The sequence below is a fragment of the Pteropus vampyrus genome, unplaced genomic scaffold (genome assembly GCF_000151845.1).
Source record: "Pteropus vampyrus isolate Shadow unplaced genomic scaffold, Pvam_2.0 Scaffold50, whole genome shotgun sequence".
In the NCBI taxonomy this organism is placed as follows: domain Eukaryota; kingdom Metazoa; phylum Chordata; class Mammalia; order Chiroptera; family Pteropodidae; genus Pteropus; species Pteropus vampyrus.
Window position 1 is genome coordinate 10,612,585 of NW_011888831.1, and position 16,270 is coordinate 10,628,854.

The 16,270-nt window shown below is 44.4% G+C and overlaps 1 protein-coding gene across 1 annotated transcript; it reads left to right on the forward strand.

Annotated features, from left to right (window-relative positions):
- Positions 1-282: 282 nt before the first annotated feature.
- Positions 283-2,093, forward strand: LOC105291967 (eotaxin-like). The gene is given in 4 exon segments (XM_011360044.2): positions 283-358; positions 1,489-1,597; positions 1,989-2,071; positions 2,074-2,093. Coding segments are annotated over 4 exon segments (288 nt in total).
- Positions 2,094-16,270: the final 14,177 nt, after the last annotated feature.

The window sequence follows — 16,270 nt, forward strand, 5'->3', positions numbered from 1 at the left end:
CATTTCAAGCACAAGAATGGATGAAAATGTGCCAAGTTTCCTACCCCTAGTTTGTCTCTCTTATGTTCTGTCAACTTGCCAGGATTTAGAAGCTGCTGAGCAATTCAGGACCGCCTTCATAATGATTTGATCATGACCTTGACCAGAAAAAGTTTTCCCTGGAAGCGCCTACTCTCTCTGGCGTCTTTACAAAGCAGGCAGAGCACCGAGAGGACAGAGAGGCTGAGACAAGTCCAGAAACCAACAACCCTCACGCTGAAGCGCGCGTCCTCACGCTCCACCATGAAGGTTGCTGCAGCCCTTCTGTGCCTCCTGCTCACAGTGGCAGTCTTCAACATCCAGGTGCAGGCTCAGCCAGGTAAGACCCCTCTCTCCCTGTGGGAGGACTGACCACCTCTGGAACTATAACATCAGGTATCATGAGTAGACAAGAAAGTGCCCTGACCCACAGTCGGTGGAAGACCCAGAACTGGAAACTCAGGCTACTAAAGCCAGTCCCCACAATCTCTATTAAAATGAATATTGAGAGAGATGTTAAGTGTATCCATGATCCAGTTGCCTTTGCAGTATTTGGGGTTGGAGCACACAAAAGAAAGAGCTTTTCCTACTGTGGGCATAGTGAGCATTTTGGGCAGTGCTGGAGGGAAAGAAAATTCCTTGATTAAAGTCTCAGAATTTTTACTGGACTTCAAGACAACTTTCAGAAACAGTGTTTAGAGGAAGGAAATGAAGTCCCAGGGGCATCTCTCCAGGTGACATATTTTGACTCTTGTTTGAGAAAAAAAAAATCTAGACGTTTGTATCATGATTCAGTTTTTCATCATCTGATGTCGGATTTACTGCATGTATCAGTCCATGTAAGATAATGAATGCTGTGGTAACAAATAATTCTAAATGATCAGTGGCTTGAAGAAAAAAAATTGTTAATTTCTCACTGATACTAAATATCTATAAGGTATTGGCTAGAGCTTCTGCTTCATATACTCAGGATTCTAGACTAATGGAGCAGTGGCCCTCAAGAACATTGCTGCTTATCATGACAAAGGGAAAGAAAGCTCTTGAGGGTCTTGCACTGGCAATTATTAACTTTGGCTCAGAAATGGCACTCGTCACTTCGTCTTCTCACTCACAGGTCAAAACTAGTTAAGGGGTCCAACCATAAGTGGCCAAAAAATGCAAGTCTACTTTGTGTCCAGAAAGCAGAGAACAGAACTTTAACTATCACATAGCTACATAGCTCTGTAATGACAGAGCGTTTTGCAGTGACCAAGATTTTTCCATACTTTTGCCAGCGGTGATAGGTCCCCACTGTTCAACTGAGGATCCCCAAATCAAAGACAGAAGTACAGGACTTCAGAGCAGATAAATTCTACCTACTCTTACATTTCCTTGCCTTCTCTTAAATTTCCTTCCTTCCTTACAAAGGCATGCTTTAAGTATCTACATATCTTTAGTGGTTTATCCTTTTTATTTCTCCCCTGAATACAGCTTCTGTTGCGACTATCTGCTGCTTTAATCTGAGAAATAAGAAGATCTCCATTCAGCAACTGCACAGCTATAAAAGAATCAGCAGCAGATGTCCCCAGAAAGCTGTGCTGTAAGTAAACAAAGCTCACCCTCTCCTAGACCAAAACTTTATTCCTAGGGGCCAGAAGTCAAGAACGGTGTTAGGTTACTTGGAGTTATAGACTTAGAGAGTTCAACTCTATCATCTAACTCAAGAATTTTCACAACAGGACATTTTCACTCAGCTCCCTGTCTGAAAGCTTGTTCAGATCATAACCGTTCCTTTGAGTTAAGAGCAAGGATGGCTTGACTGGGTATTAAGAGCAGCAACTAACCACCAGAGTCCCATCTTTCTTCTGTTTCCTTCTTCCTCTCCCGCAGTAACCCTTTCACTCCATGGCAAATGGGCCTGAAAGTTTGGGGGTTAAATGGACACGATTTTTGAAGAGGATCTTTCTTATTGCTTTCCTGCTCTCCCACAGCTTCAAGACCAAACGGGCCAAGGAAATCTGTGCTGATCCCAAGAAAAAGTGGGTCCAGAATGCCATGAAGTACCTGGACAAAAACCCCAAACTCCAAAGCCATGAATATTCACCTTTTCGAGATCAAACTAGAGCCTGAGAAATGCTTGACTCATTTTCTCTGGTCTTCCTAAGATGTGTTCTAGGATATTCTCATCACCATTCCAAAAAGAATGGCTTTTATTTAATAATTTCTTTAAAAACATATTGCATTATGGTATTGATGTTTTTAAACTTATCTACTCTGAATGTCAACTGTTTTTAGAATGTAAAGCTTTGGTCAGGCCCTTTCCCCTCTGTGGGACCCAATTCAACTCTCTGCAAAGTAATGTTACTTTGTCACTTAGGAGTAATGTTACTGTTCTCCTCCCTCCCTCCCTGGAATCTTGTAAGGGTCCTGGCAAAGATCATCGATATGAACATGGTTTATATTTTTAAGAAGGCATTGTTCTTGTGAACCCATTAAAAGTAGTATCCTGTACAGCTGAAACAATATTATGACTCCGAGTGTTAAATGGAAATAAATGTTCTTTTAGGAATACGTAAAAATGTTTTTGTACTACAGTCGGCAGTTATATTTTGGTGGGGTATCCACACTGAGATGAGAGGGAGAAAGATGAAAGCAGAGGCGAAACAATGGTTATGGGGGTGGGAATTGTGTTCCTGAGACATGACTTTTTGGCTCAGCTGGTCTTCAATGAGATTCAGGGTAAAACTGACAGGACCAGACAAACCTTTTATATCCTTCTGACTCTCATCCCCAAGAGCCATTTCCCAGACCACAAGTACTTCAGTCACTTATTCGACAGGACGCTCACTACCATTTTTTCCCTAGCCAACCTCACACTTGCCCAAACTCTCTCCCATGACCCACAGCAGCAGGTGGTGGTATCCTCCCTGTGTCCAACCTAATTCCTCTAATCATCCTCCAACCCAGAATACACAGATAATACAGAAAAATCAGGGGAAGACTAGATGACTCTTGACAAGAGGTTCATTTTGACCTAGGCCTTATAGGCCTTTAAAAAGCTTTAAGCCTGGAACCTAAACTAGGTCTCGATGGACAAGTACAGGGCCTCTTGTAGAGGTATTTCAGGCTGGGTAGAAAGGAGAGAGGTATAGCTTGAGAAAATGTCTTGAAGTAGAGATGATCATGATGTGTTTATGAAGTTGGGTGGAAGCCCTTTGGAAAGGTGTCAGGGCTAGGGTCTGAGTGAAATGGAGAAATTCGAGAAGGAAAGTTGGGAAGGAAATGGGAGTTTGCACTCCATTCAGATAGCAGTAAGATGAACGTGTCATTTTTATCACCCAAATTAGGATACTTTTGAAAATAAAAAGAGGTACCATTAAGAATTATGCTGGGACAACAGACGTAAATTAGCACTGTCCCAGGCAAACCGGAACATCTGGTCACCTAACAGGCATCGGAAGTTTTGATTCTGTGGAGAGACAGAGCTCTGTGATCAGAGGTGCTTTGGGAGTAGTAACCAGGAGGCTAGGGCTGAACTGAGAGGGGAAGGGAAGAACAGTGAGCACACTGCAACGTATAGGCAAGAGGTAATGGGGAACAGGACCAGGGCAATGGTAGATGGGAAGGGAAGAAGGCAATTGCGGGAAGAGTGGGACTAGGTAAGGTGAAGCGATGAATGTTGTAGATGGAGGAGCAGGACGGGTGACATGGAAACTTTCATAATGCCACAAAGCTGCAGATAAAGGGTGGCTACTTAGACCCAGAAAATTCACTCCCTCCATCACGCTTCCCCTTACACCCTAGTTTTTTGAGCTCAAGAGCTTCTAACCGAATGGATAGTACATCTACTTCCTGTATAAGCAGCTCGAATCAGGATTCCTCTGCAACATATGAAATCAGCCTGTATCTGTCAGTCATGTGACCTCCTATGCCTGAACACGGAAACCAACTACATTTTCAAGAATAGAAAAAGATCATAGGTGTCCTGCTGGTGTAACTCTATGTGGTCTAAGGCTGTTATTCTGGAGGGCGGATGGCCCACTGCATCATGCTGTGTCCAGCGGGATCACTGTGTTGCATAGCTCCAGGAATGCCAGTCACACCAAAGTCTCGTTGGCCCACTATATGTGGTGGCCATGGCATGGGCAATATAAATAACGCACTAGAAAGAACACTGGCCTGGGAGACAGGTGATTTCCATTTTATCACTAAAACAGGTCTCTCTCACTATGTTACTTTAATGGACCTTGATTACCCATTCAAAATATGGAGATAGTAATGTCTTAGGGAAGAAATCTAACAAATGACCTCACAAGATCTCCTGCTCTGAAAGCACTGTCTCTTGGAAAACATCACTATCACCACCAATTGGGGTAAGGAAGGTTGAATGAGGGTTCTGTGCTCATACACCCAAATCAGACAGGGGGCAAGGTAACTGCACACCTACTGTATCTCAAACTGAGCCTTTCTGGGAAGCTCCTCTATGAGAGCCTCAAGAAGCATGGACCCCAGGAACCATCAGAGAGTTTCTAGTGACAACGACAGAAGGGTTCTTATTCAGAGTAATCACTAGACCTCAGTCCAGGTACAACAAGCCTCCTCACCATTCCTGCAGCTTAGCAGACGTCAGCCTTAAATGCCAATCAGGGATTCACCTCCAAACGTCATCCTGTCCAGGAGGTGAGATGGCCATAGGATAGCTCACTGGGATCAGTGGACCCTTTGGTGTCAAGCAAAGCAGTGGGATGGCCATAGGATAGCTCACTGGGATCAGTGGACCCTTTGGTGTCAAGCAAAGCTTGAAACGGGGATCAAGGAGGGAGAGTAGAGGGGAAGAAGTGCTTCCATTTGCAAAAGACTGAGCAGAACTTGCTCTCATCCCCTTAATGTAGGGAGGAGGCAAGAGAATTAAAATGTTAACCAAGCCACATTCAGAGACTGCAATATGCTGATCAGCCCTGCAGCCAGGCCAGGAGGACACCTTCAGAAGAAAGTAAAATTTTTGCTGGGATTGCTAGCAATCCATTCCCCACTCCTGTAAAGGGGAACCAGGAACCAACAGTCATTCCCTATAGCTAAAAACCATGGGAAACCTATGGATTAAAGGCTGAGAATTGCCATCAGGCCTTTCCCTCTACATATTCTTACCTTTTCATGCTACATACTCTTCCCCTTCCTCGCTGTATATCTGTACCAAAAGAAATGGGTTAACAAAGTCTTTTAAACTATAACTCACAGGAACTAAAGAATGATTACAAACTGAATTCCCGGAACACTCGGTCCCTTAGTCGCCGGAGAGTGACTATCCTTTCCCAGAGCATCATCCAGGTTCTAGATGTCTCGAACAAAGAATTGAGCAAGACACCAAAATACAGCAGAAAGAAAAGCTTTATTAGTGTTGTAGCCACCAGCCGCCAATAGACATACGGACCACCAGAAATCAGTGAGTTATAGGAAACACGCTCTTTATTCAGCCAACTGGGTCTGCCCGGGGTACGCAGACCCCAAATTAGCAGCCTCGAAGTATAGAGGTACAGGGTTTTTAAGCCCTAAACCCCTATTCTTTATCCTGTTTGAACACACTGTGCTGGCTGGAAAATTACTGCTTGGCTATCGCCCATGGGAACATAGGTTATCACCCATAGGAACATAACATTCCAACAATAAGCTTTCTGTTTCTGTACCCCCACTTGCACAACCTACCTGTGGGTTGACAGTTAGTAAATAGAAGAAAAATAGACCTTTCTGTTTAAGACAGAATGAGGAATGGGATTTAGGGCTTAAAAACCTTGTAACTCTACATTTTGGGGCCGCTTAATTTGGGGTCTGCGTACCCCTGGCAGACCCAGCTTGCTGAATAAAGGGTGTGTTTCCTATAATTCACTGATTTCTGGTGGTCCGTGTATCTTTCGGGGGCTGGCAGCTACAACAACACAAGTCTATTTTTCTTCTTTTTACTGTTAATCCACAGGTCGGTTGTGCAAGCGGGGGCTACAGAAGCAGAAAGCTTATTGTTAGAGCATTATGTTCCCATGGGCGACAGCGAAGCAGTAATTTTTCAGCCAGCACATTAGAAGGGAAAGTACATTTCCAGACGTGGAAGCGGGCCCGAGCAAGAGAAGCGTGGCTCAAAAGGTCTAGTAACAAAGCCTTTGGGATTTTTATCCCTATTTGCTGTGGGCGGTTACTTTTTTTAGAGGGGTGGGATTCCTTGATTGACAACTAAGATTGACAGGACTCAGAGATTCATCATTTGCTTTCTGCTCATGTTCGTTCCCAGGATTCAGTCTGTTATAATGATATAATGAACTTCTGGGCATATGCATCATATTATAATGATGTATAATGAGGCTCAGATAAACTGAAGATTGTTGGGGTCTTTACTAAGCAGGTGTGAGTGACTAGCTTAAACTAGTACCCAATTTCCTGCTCACTTGTTTCTTTCTACTGAGATGGGACATCACTTGTAAAATTCTTAATCTTTTAGCAGGAAATGATATGGGACATCTCTTGCAGAGTTCTTAATCTTTTTAGTAAACCTAATTAAGTTTTCTTCCCTCCTTTCTTTGGAAAAAAAAGGCCCTTTCCCACAAATCCTGATAATTACCTGAAACTGGTGACTCAGATCCTCTGGCTTTTGATAAGGATCATCAGTTCATCATATGCAGAAATGGGGCTTTAGGCCAGACAAGGCCCTTAGAGTCCAAGGAAGGTGGGGACCATTAGCCTAAAGTCAAGGGCAGTTCCCACAGAGGAAATTTAGCCGAGAGCTCAGAAGCTGGGAGAGGAGCACATCAGTCCTGGGAGAGAAGAATCTGGGCAGCATGCCTGGGAATCCACCAGGTGCTGCTAGGATCCACTTGCTTATATAATGAATTCTAGAAAACTCCAGGAATCTGATGAGCCTCCTTTTTCTTAGAAAATTTGCAAGAGGAAGGTTGGTGGGGTGAACTAACCCCCTCCTCACTGCTGCAACTGCTCATGAGACTGTGACATTGTGATTCATAATAAGAAATACATATTTGGCTTTCAACCTCATGCATAGCACAGAGCTTCTAAAACTTTTGGAATTTTCTGTGATGAGAGCAATGAAGGTGTCTTTTGTTAGGTTAATGAGGTAATTTTGGAAAGCATTTAAGGTTACCAGTGGAGACAACCAAATGATTAGAGGATTGGAACTTTTAATCCTATCCCCAGGCCTCCAGGATTAAATCACCAATGACTAATGATTTAATCAATCATGACTATGTAATGTAGCCTCCATAGAAAAATTAAAAAGACAGAGTTGAGATCTTCAGGGTTGGTCAACACATGAAGATTTGGGGAGAGGTGCACTCTGAAAGGTCATGCAAGCTTTGTGCCTTTCCCCTATACCTTGCCTTATGCGTCCCTTCCACTTGGCTGTTCCTGAGTTATATTCTTTTATAATAAACTGGGTGATTTAGTAAGTAAAATGTTTCTGAGTTTTGTGAGCCACTCTAACAAATTGATCATCCAAAGGAAGCAGACATTGGAACCTCGTATCTATTGCCAGTCAGTCAGAAACACAGGTGACAACCTACATTCTTGAAGCGTGCACATGGAGTGGTGGCAGTCTTGTAAAACTGAGCCCTTCACCTGTGGGATCTAACGTTATCTCCAGGTAGATAGCATCAGAATTGAATTAAATTGTAGGACACCCAGTTAGTGTCACCGAATTGCTTGGATGTGGGGAAAACACACACACACACATTGAAATTGGAATTCGAATCTTAGGTACTTATCATTCCATTTCCTCTTTGGACACTCATTCTAGGCTTCTCACGCTCAGCCATCACCTCTGCTGGTCTAAGAGCTTGCCTTCAGGGTTGGCACAGACCCTCATCCCTAAAGGTTGATCCCCTGGTCATCATGATCTTCTCAGGCTGTGGTTACTGCTCAAAATTGGGTGAGAGAGTACCAAGAGACATCCAAATGGATCACCTAGGTGTCAAACATACTCTCTGCCTCATTGAGAAAAATCAATTCTACCTCCTCTTGATGGCCAGAGTAAATTATCCCCTGACAAGATGGTAACTTCTTCTTCTCCTTGCTTGTGGGTCTCTTTGCCTACAAGTCTAAAGAGGGCAAGTATAGTCATAGCTTGAAGTTTAATGTGACTTGCTAGAAACTCTAGTGAAAACATTCTTCCTCAGGGAACCAGGGCTTCCAACCCACAGAGCCCTGAGTTGTGGGGACAGAAAACCATAGATTTTTCCTGGGTCACTGGGAGTCATGGTAAGTGGGGTCACTCCTACTTCTTGATAACTGGATCCATGAATTTTATCTATTGGGGATATAGCATCATGTAATAGTTGATTTAGGGGTGTATATTGAATCCTAGAGGAAGATGCTCTAGGATTTTTCCAAGCTGGCGCCTCAGTTGTACTTTCCACAGATCATTCAATTCTATCAGGCTGGAAGCTTCTGGATAATGTAGTTATGTGATTGAGTCAGTAGATCCCATGGTCATATGCCCAGTGCTGCACCTCATTTCACTTGCTGTAAAGTGTGTCTCTTTTGGTTTATAGTGATATGATGATATAGGATCTCATACCAATGGATGAGCCCCCAGGTAATGGTGCTGGCTGAGGAAATGGGCACAGAAACGGCTAACCCATGCCTGGAAAACACGTCCATTCCAGTTAACATCAATCATGTTCTTTTCAGGTTAGAAGAGATATAATGTAATCAAATATGTATTTGCCACTAATTACTGGTTAGATTCCTTGATGGATGATGCCATATCAGAGACTCAGAATTGGCCTCTGTTGCTAGCAGGGTGGATGTTGGACTATATTGGTCTTGGTCAGTGGGAGTCCATGTTATGGAGTCCAGGTATAGCCCAAAGCCCCGCTTACCATGTCTACTCTGTTCCTGTGCTCACTGCACTGTCCAGCAGTGTAGTAGCCAATGTCAGAAGCTTGACAATGTCGACCAACCTTATCTTTCTATTTGCTTCATCATTTGGTATCTCTCTTGTTCTCCAAGTTCTCTGATGTACATTAACAGCTAACAATGATCTTCACATGTTGCGCCCTGTTCCATAGGTCCAGCCACATGCCTCTCTCTCAGACTTCTCTTTTCCCAAATGTTCTACCTTTCTCCTTCCTGACCAGCCATCCAGGCCATTCGCCACAATCTATACATATTGTAATCTCAGGTCACCTCTCTTTCTATACAAGTAGATGACCAGGAACACTGCCCAAAGCTCTGCCCGCTGGTATGATTCCCCCTCACTTCTGTCTTTCAGGGCCACCCCTGAGTTGTGCTGCCATCAATTTTGGCTTGTATTCACATGCTGATCTGAACTATCAGTGAACCAAGCTCAGCCTTTTTCTTCCTCCATCAGAGCTGATCATAAGAGACTTCTCAGATACCCATGCAGTGGGGATAACATGGGGGTCTTAGTCACCTGCTCATATGTTTTTTTTCTGCCTTCTAGCCCTGTTTGTGTCCAGTCCTAATGTACTGCTTCAATGCCCAGTCTATGCTACTGGTATTATAACTTAGTGGCTTTGACTGAACCCAGCTCGTGAAAGACATTCTAGCTGCAAGGTTACTTGAATTCTTATGGCCAGGCTCTTTGTCTTTGCAAGAGCCCAGTAACACACTACGAACTTTTGTTCAAAAGATGTAAATTCTCTTCTTTAAATGATATGGCTTTGGTCGGAAACTCCAGGGGTCTATGTTGCGATTCTCCTACTGAGCCAGAGACTGCACAGGGCACAGTGGGCTTCTTTTCTCAACACAGTTAACTCATGTAATACTGTAAAGTCAGCTGGTTGTGTGGCATAAGCTGACAGGATCATTTGCACCATCCCTGGACTTGCTGCAGAACTGGCTCATGCTTGGTCCTCAGTTACAACCGGCAGCCCTTTGTGTATATGGTCAGAACAGTCTTCCTGAGTATAGAGAAGCTGATTACCAGGCACAGTGCCTCCATTTTAATGGCAGGAGGCAAGAGATGCAATTATTAATCCATTGCTTTGGAGGGGATGTCCCAGTATGCCTGTAGACTAATCCTCTGGAGTGCTCTGGAGCTGGGATGCCCTTCAGAATTGTCCCAAGTTAAGAGAAGGGAACAATCAATGGATGTGGGCTGTCCTCAGTAAAGGGGGTATGACCTTGAGGAAGGCCATTCTCCACAGCTAAGGGCAATTCCCAGAGAAGCACTCAGTGGAGACCTATTGGCCACCAACATGGCCAAAGCTGGGGCAATGACTACCTTGGTCCTGAAAGTGGATGGGGCTCTAGGCAGAATCTACTACAAGGATGCAAACCTGGGCCTGAGGCACAATCTCTGAGCCCTGGCTTGGTTCTTCAGCTAGATTGTAAGGTAATTATCAGAAATTCAAGTTTTCTCACTGGTCTTTAATTTACCTAACTATAAAATGAATTCTTGAGCTAGCTATATAGCTTCTAAATGCTTATGTATTAAAATCACCAGAGACGCGTTCAAAAGCACAGATCCTAAGTTATCTGCCTGCAAGACTCTAGTTCAAAGTATCAGAATGGAGGTGGGGTTAGGGACCCTGTAACTGCTCACAAACTTCATTTCATTTCTTTAATACAGTCTCGTTTTTTTTTTTTTCCTAATTCAAGCTGTTTTTACCCAGATAACGGCATTGTGATTTACTTGCTTTTTCCACCCTCTACATTTGTATGCCCGTTCCTTTAATCATTAAGTCTTAGGACATAAGATTTATCAAGCCTCAGGTCTATAATCATGGGGACGATAAGTTTCCATTACACCAAGGAAAACATCTTACTGGCCACAGGACCAGAAGAGATGGTACCAGGCTGATTCCAGAACTGACCACAATAATCAATTACCCCAATTCCCTTAGTTTCCATGACAACTGATTTTTTCCCCTATATAATCTGTACTCCTGAGACACCCAGCTGGCCAGATTGTTGAGAGAGCATCAGCTTGCTTGTGTCTCTGGGACTTACAACTCCATAAAATAAATCCTTACTTTCTTTGCTGCAAACCTGCATGTCTCTCTTCTTTGACTCTGTACAGGCGAACAGACCCCTTTTGTTCTGCTAACAACCCCATCCTAGCTCTTTAACTGGCTTCAGCTCTGGTGTGTCCAGGATTGGCTATGTAACCCCCGGCAAATCACTTAATCTCACTGGTAAAGTGGGGATAAAGATGCCTGTCACTAGAGGATTCTGTGAAATAATGGGCAAATAGCTCCATAACAAAGGCGTGGGTGTATATTCAGCATAGTTAAAAAGCATGTTTGTGCAGAGGCAGCTCTCACTTTTACAAGCTTTGATCTGAGGAAGGCATTTAGCTTCTCTAAGCCTAGGTTCTTTTATCTTTATAATGAGCATCATAAAAGCACTTATCTCAGATGTTGGTCAGGAGGATTAAATTAGATAACACCTGTAAACTCTGTAGTCCCTGGTGTGAAGAACAAAAGCAGCCAGCAATGATTATTTACTGCTTGTCAGTTACAATGCAAATGAGTTTGTAGAATGTTTCTTCCAAGAAGTTGCAAGCAACTTTGGGAAAGGCTGGTAGCAAATCACAGCTGGTTCTCTTTTATAGAAGGGAGAGCTGAGGCCCAGGGCATGAGAGAGCACAATAAAGTAGAAGGCTCAGGCAACCTGGGCACTGGGATTCATAGGCCTCTAATAACCCCGTGTGGCCTTACGGATTTCACTTCTGTCCTTGGGCCTCAGTTTTTCTATCTGAGAAAGGAGAGGGTAGAATACAATGACTTCTTAGGTCCTATTCCATTCTTTCTTAACTTGCTGGTCTCAGAGGAAATCTGAGTCCAACTGTAAAACAAAGCTGGGGGTCTGAATTCATAGGTTGCACTTTCACCTGGTCATTCTTATTCCCTAGGGACCAGGTAGAAAGCCAGATCTGTTTCCACAACAGGGACTGTTTACTGCCCCCGTTAGTGTTATTTCTAACCACAAACTTCCCATGCATCAGCAACAGAGATTGTGAATTGAATCTGCTTTAGTAAGTGCTGGCTGAGAAGTCACCAAAAGAGAGAACAGAGAAAGAAGCCAGAGAGCAGCCCTCTTCCTGCAGAAAGCAGCTGAGCTGGACAGAGCAGCTGCCCAACCCACATGGCCGGAAAGGTTGGGTTAACATTTCACACAAAGTTCTGTAGATAGTGGAAAGCTGAAGTCGAGGGAGGGAAACTGCAAAATGACACTAACAGACCAAATGCCTGGCGTCCCTGAACACACACACCAAGTTATGATACCGCATCACTCAGAGGCTGTCTTCCCTGGAAGACATCCTTCAGCTACATTCCTCTGTGGCCCAGAGCACTCAAAACATCAGATTCTTGCCTATTTATTTGGGACCTCTCCCCTCTGTCTGGCATTCCTCATGCCTCCCTTTTCATAACACAGGCATTCCTGGGAAATTATCCCCATTTGAAATCACGAATCAGTTTTGGAGAAGAAATTGTGAGAATTCCACTGTCTTACACTGAGTCCTTTCCCAGAGACCCCTGGCCATACTCCTGAAGTCCTTTAAAAAAAAAAAAAAGGCTGTTAAAACTTACTGAGAAATTACTGAGCACTAGCAGTCACTGTTAAAAACGCTTTTTATATGTCAATCCATTTAATCCTCGAAACTTATGTTATCTCCATTTCAAGAAGTAGAAACTGAGATCCAGCTTTTTATTCCTCATCCTTTCTTCCATTCCATGGTTGATGAGCATGGGGCTTTTATCTAGTGGACAAATGCAGGCTTCTTCCCTGGGTCCGAGACAAAGATACCCTGGGCCTTCTTCACCTTGAGAAAGTTCCCAGGGGGAAGGGGCTGCATCACTTGAAGGCCATAGCCCTTGACCTATTGATCTGACATCCACAAGAGGTGCCCAGTTTCCTCTGGGCAGGGCCTCTGTGCCTTCCTCCACATCCATGTGTCATTATAGATTTTCAATAAAACTGTCTTCTAGGGCAGAGGGAGCCTAGTCAGAAGAAGGGATGAGCACAGAGAACAGAGGATAGCTGGACGAATATCCCTGGAAGGCTTTCGAACAGTCTTCCATACAGTGTTTTGCACCAACTGTCCTCTAGAGGGAACCAGTCCTCAGCAAGTGCTCATTACCCTTGTCCATTAGTACCATCTCTAATACCTGTCTTGGCTGTGGGGATTGTGGGGAAGAGGAGTTTAACCGGGTTAACACATCTCATAGCACATCATGCCCTGGAGTCCCAGGTGTAAGGGACAGGGCCCTCCAGCTTCTGTATCACACAGACCTCTCCACTTGTCCTGGCTGACAGATTGGGATTCCCCTTGGGGAGAGGCTTTGACAGCTAAACCAAGGTTTGAAAACCACAGCACTCCAAGTTCTTTATCTGCCGCCCAGTTTGACACCCTCTGATTCTAAACCCAAGAGCTTTATTACTGACAAGAGCCCTTCATTCAGCCAAAGTTCTGATTTAATACCATCCCGGGCTCTAACAAAGCTAGCAACGTTTAGCAATGCAGAAGTATGTTAAGCTTCTGGATGGGGTCCCAACCACAATGCTGAGTCCCTTATGGTGATCCTGCCAGAAAGTAGAAGCAGGAGGAACTTGAGATATGCTCATCTTTCTTATAACCACCTTTTTCTTTCCTCTCCCTTTTCTATGAAGATATTTCAGCAAAGAGAAAGTAAAGTCCCTAAGATGATGCATCTCCAAGCATTTCCTGTTCTTAGACTGGGCATGACTGTGCCTCCCATTCCTATCTCATTCCGGTTAGTCTTGGCACTGGATGGAGAATGTGCCCAGTCTCAGCCCCTGGTTCCCTTTCTTATTTCCTGGAAACTTCCCCAAGACCCAGTGCCTATTTTGCAGATTTCAGATCTCATTTCATCATTTCTTGATCATGACCCTCGAGGTAAAGGCTCCCCCCACCATCCTCATAACTCTCCCCCTCCTATAATATAGTGGATCATATTTCTGTAAAAATCAGGCAGAGGAACCAACAGAGTAGAGAGTCTGAGACGAGCCTGGAAACTTCCTCGGTTTTAAGAATGCGGATGGGGCTCCCATAGAATAGAATGTCCTTTTGACTCGGCTGGTCTCCATGAAGCTTCAAGATGGACAGGGTCATTCCAGCACGGGGCTCGAAGTGCCCAACGTCAACTTCGTCACCTATCTAGCACCACTCCACAGCCATTCCTTTCCTCACGTGCCCACTACCACCTCCCTCCCACCCAGTGAAAATCTCCTACCCAATCTATTGCAATAGCCTCTGGAATTTTTCCCTACCTTTAGTCATCCCCACCCATCTATCCTTAGCCCCAGAGAAACATTGATCTTATGTGACCTGAGACCTCAGCGGGAGGCTATAATAATAGACTTAATAGACTTAATAGTCAGGTGACACTTTTCAGTGAAGAAAAGATGTAAGCAGGATCTGTCTTAAAGGATGAGGTGTGCTAAGAGGAGAGTGTTCTACAGAGTGAGTTCAGGATGGATGGGAGAAGAGTAGGCAAGGAGCGGAAACCGAATCTGTCCAGAACTCAGTCCAGGAATAGGAGAAACATTTTAAAAGGTAATAGAGAGACACTGAAGGTGTTTGGCCAGCAGGAAGGGGAAGTGCCGTAATCAGAAGGGTACTCAAGGAAGAGAAAGCTGGTGGCTGTGGGCAGGATGGGGTGTGGAAGGGAGGACCTGAGAGTGAGTCTGTGCAATGACTCCAGCAAGAATTGTGAGGGCGGAGGAGAGGAGGCAGCTTGTAGGAGGGAAGGAATACACTAGGACTTCCAGGAGATAAATAGTCATGAAGACAGAGAAGGAGGGCCAGTGACTCAGGTCCTAGAACCAGGCTCCCCAAATACCACGAGGTAGTATTTAAGGGCATGCCTACCCTGAGCCCCAAATTTACCTCCCTCTTTCACTATCCCATAAACTCCAAGTATAGAGGTTTAGAAACATGCATTTAAAGAGACAGTCTCCTCTTCCTGGCTGCTCCCCTAAGATTTCATTATGGTACATGAGCTTGGCCAACTCTTCCTTCCAAAATAGAACACACTTGTGTGGAAACCAGCCTCCTCACCAAGAGTAAAGACCAACTAGCAGGACTCTTGTCTACCAGTCTTGGGAAGAGATGGCTGCTATAGACAGCAGTGCACTCAAAAGAATGGACTGCTGGAAAAGTCCTGGCCTGGGAGGCGGGGGACGTTGGTTCTGATTTTAGAAGTGGCACTGATACCTGTGCACTTAAGCCTATCAAGTTCTCCTTCTGGACCTCAGTTCCCCTCTCCATTAAATAAAGATAATATTATATCACAGGCAGAAAGTAAGGGAATCTAGTAGATGACCTCACGAGTTCCCCTAGCTCTAGAAGTCATGTCTCTTGGCTGGACATCATTGAACACAGACATCACGTGCACTGGCTACAAAAGAGTTAGAAGGGAAATGTTTCAAATCTGCACTCGGGACCAGCTGGGGCCTGGGTTCCTATGAACCCACTCCCAGCTTAGGCATTGCCTGCCTGGACACAGATTTTTCATCAAAGCCCCCAGCAATGGATCCAATTTCCTGGGAGCAATTAGCAAACGGACAACTTCTTTCATCCTCATGCTGGGTCCACCAGTCCTGTGTGCCTCTTGCTGTCAAGATCTCATCTCCAAATGCCAATCAGAGTGATCCTTAAAATCCAACCAAGTATAGGAGCACACACTGAGTTGGAATACAAATGATTAAGATGTCACCATAGGTATCAATACTCAGAAGACTTTTGGCACTAAGCACTAGTCTTGGGCTGAAGGTGAAGAATGGTAATAGGCAGGGAGTGGTGAGGTGTGCTTCACGTGCCTAACCTCCATCGAAATTTGCTTACGATTCCTTTGTAAAACCATAGCTTTATTTTGAAGTAGTCCTCAGTTCATTTGTCCTCCAACTCCTGTCCGTGAACCTATAAACACAAAACATAGGAGACGTTGGGGCCTCTGATAGAGCAGAGTTCTCTCCAGGCACCGGGAACCAAATATAGATGTGTGACATATAATTGAGCATTGCAACCTCAACTTTTTCTTTAGGCTGTGCCCGTGCCCTGAATTGTCAGGCGAACTTGTGAAAATCACTTTCCTCCCATGAGACTCAACTTACCCACCCATTAATATACTTCTGCACTATATCGATGGCCTCCAAATGGGCTATGAATCAAAATCACTAGGACCATTTTTTAGAAACAGATTCCCAGACCTTCTTGTAAAATTTCAAGTCAGGACATTGGCTTTTGGAAACCTTTTCAGGTTTTTAACCAATTTCCTTGGGG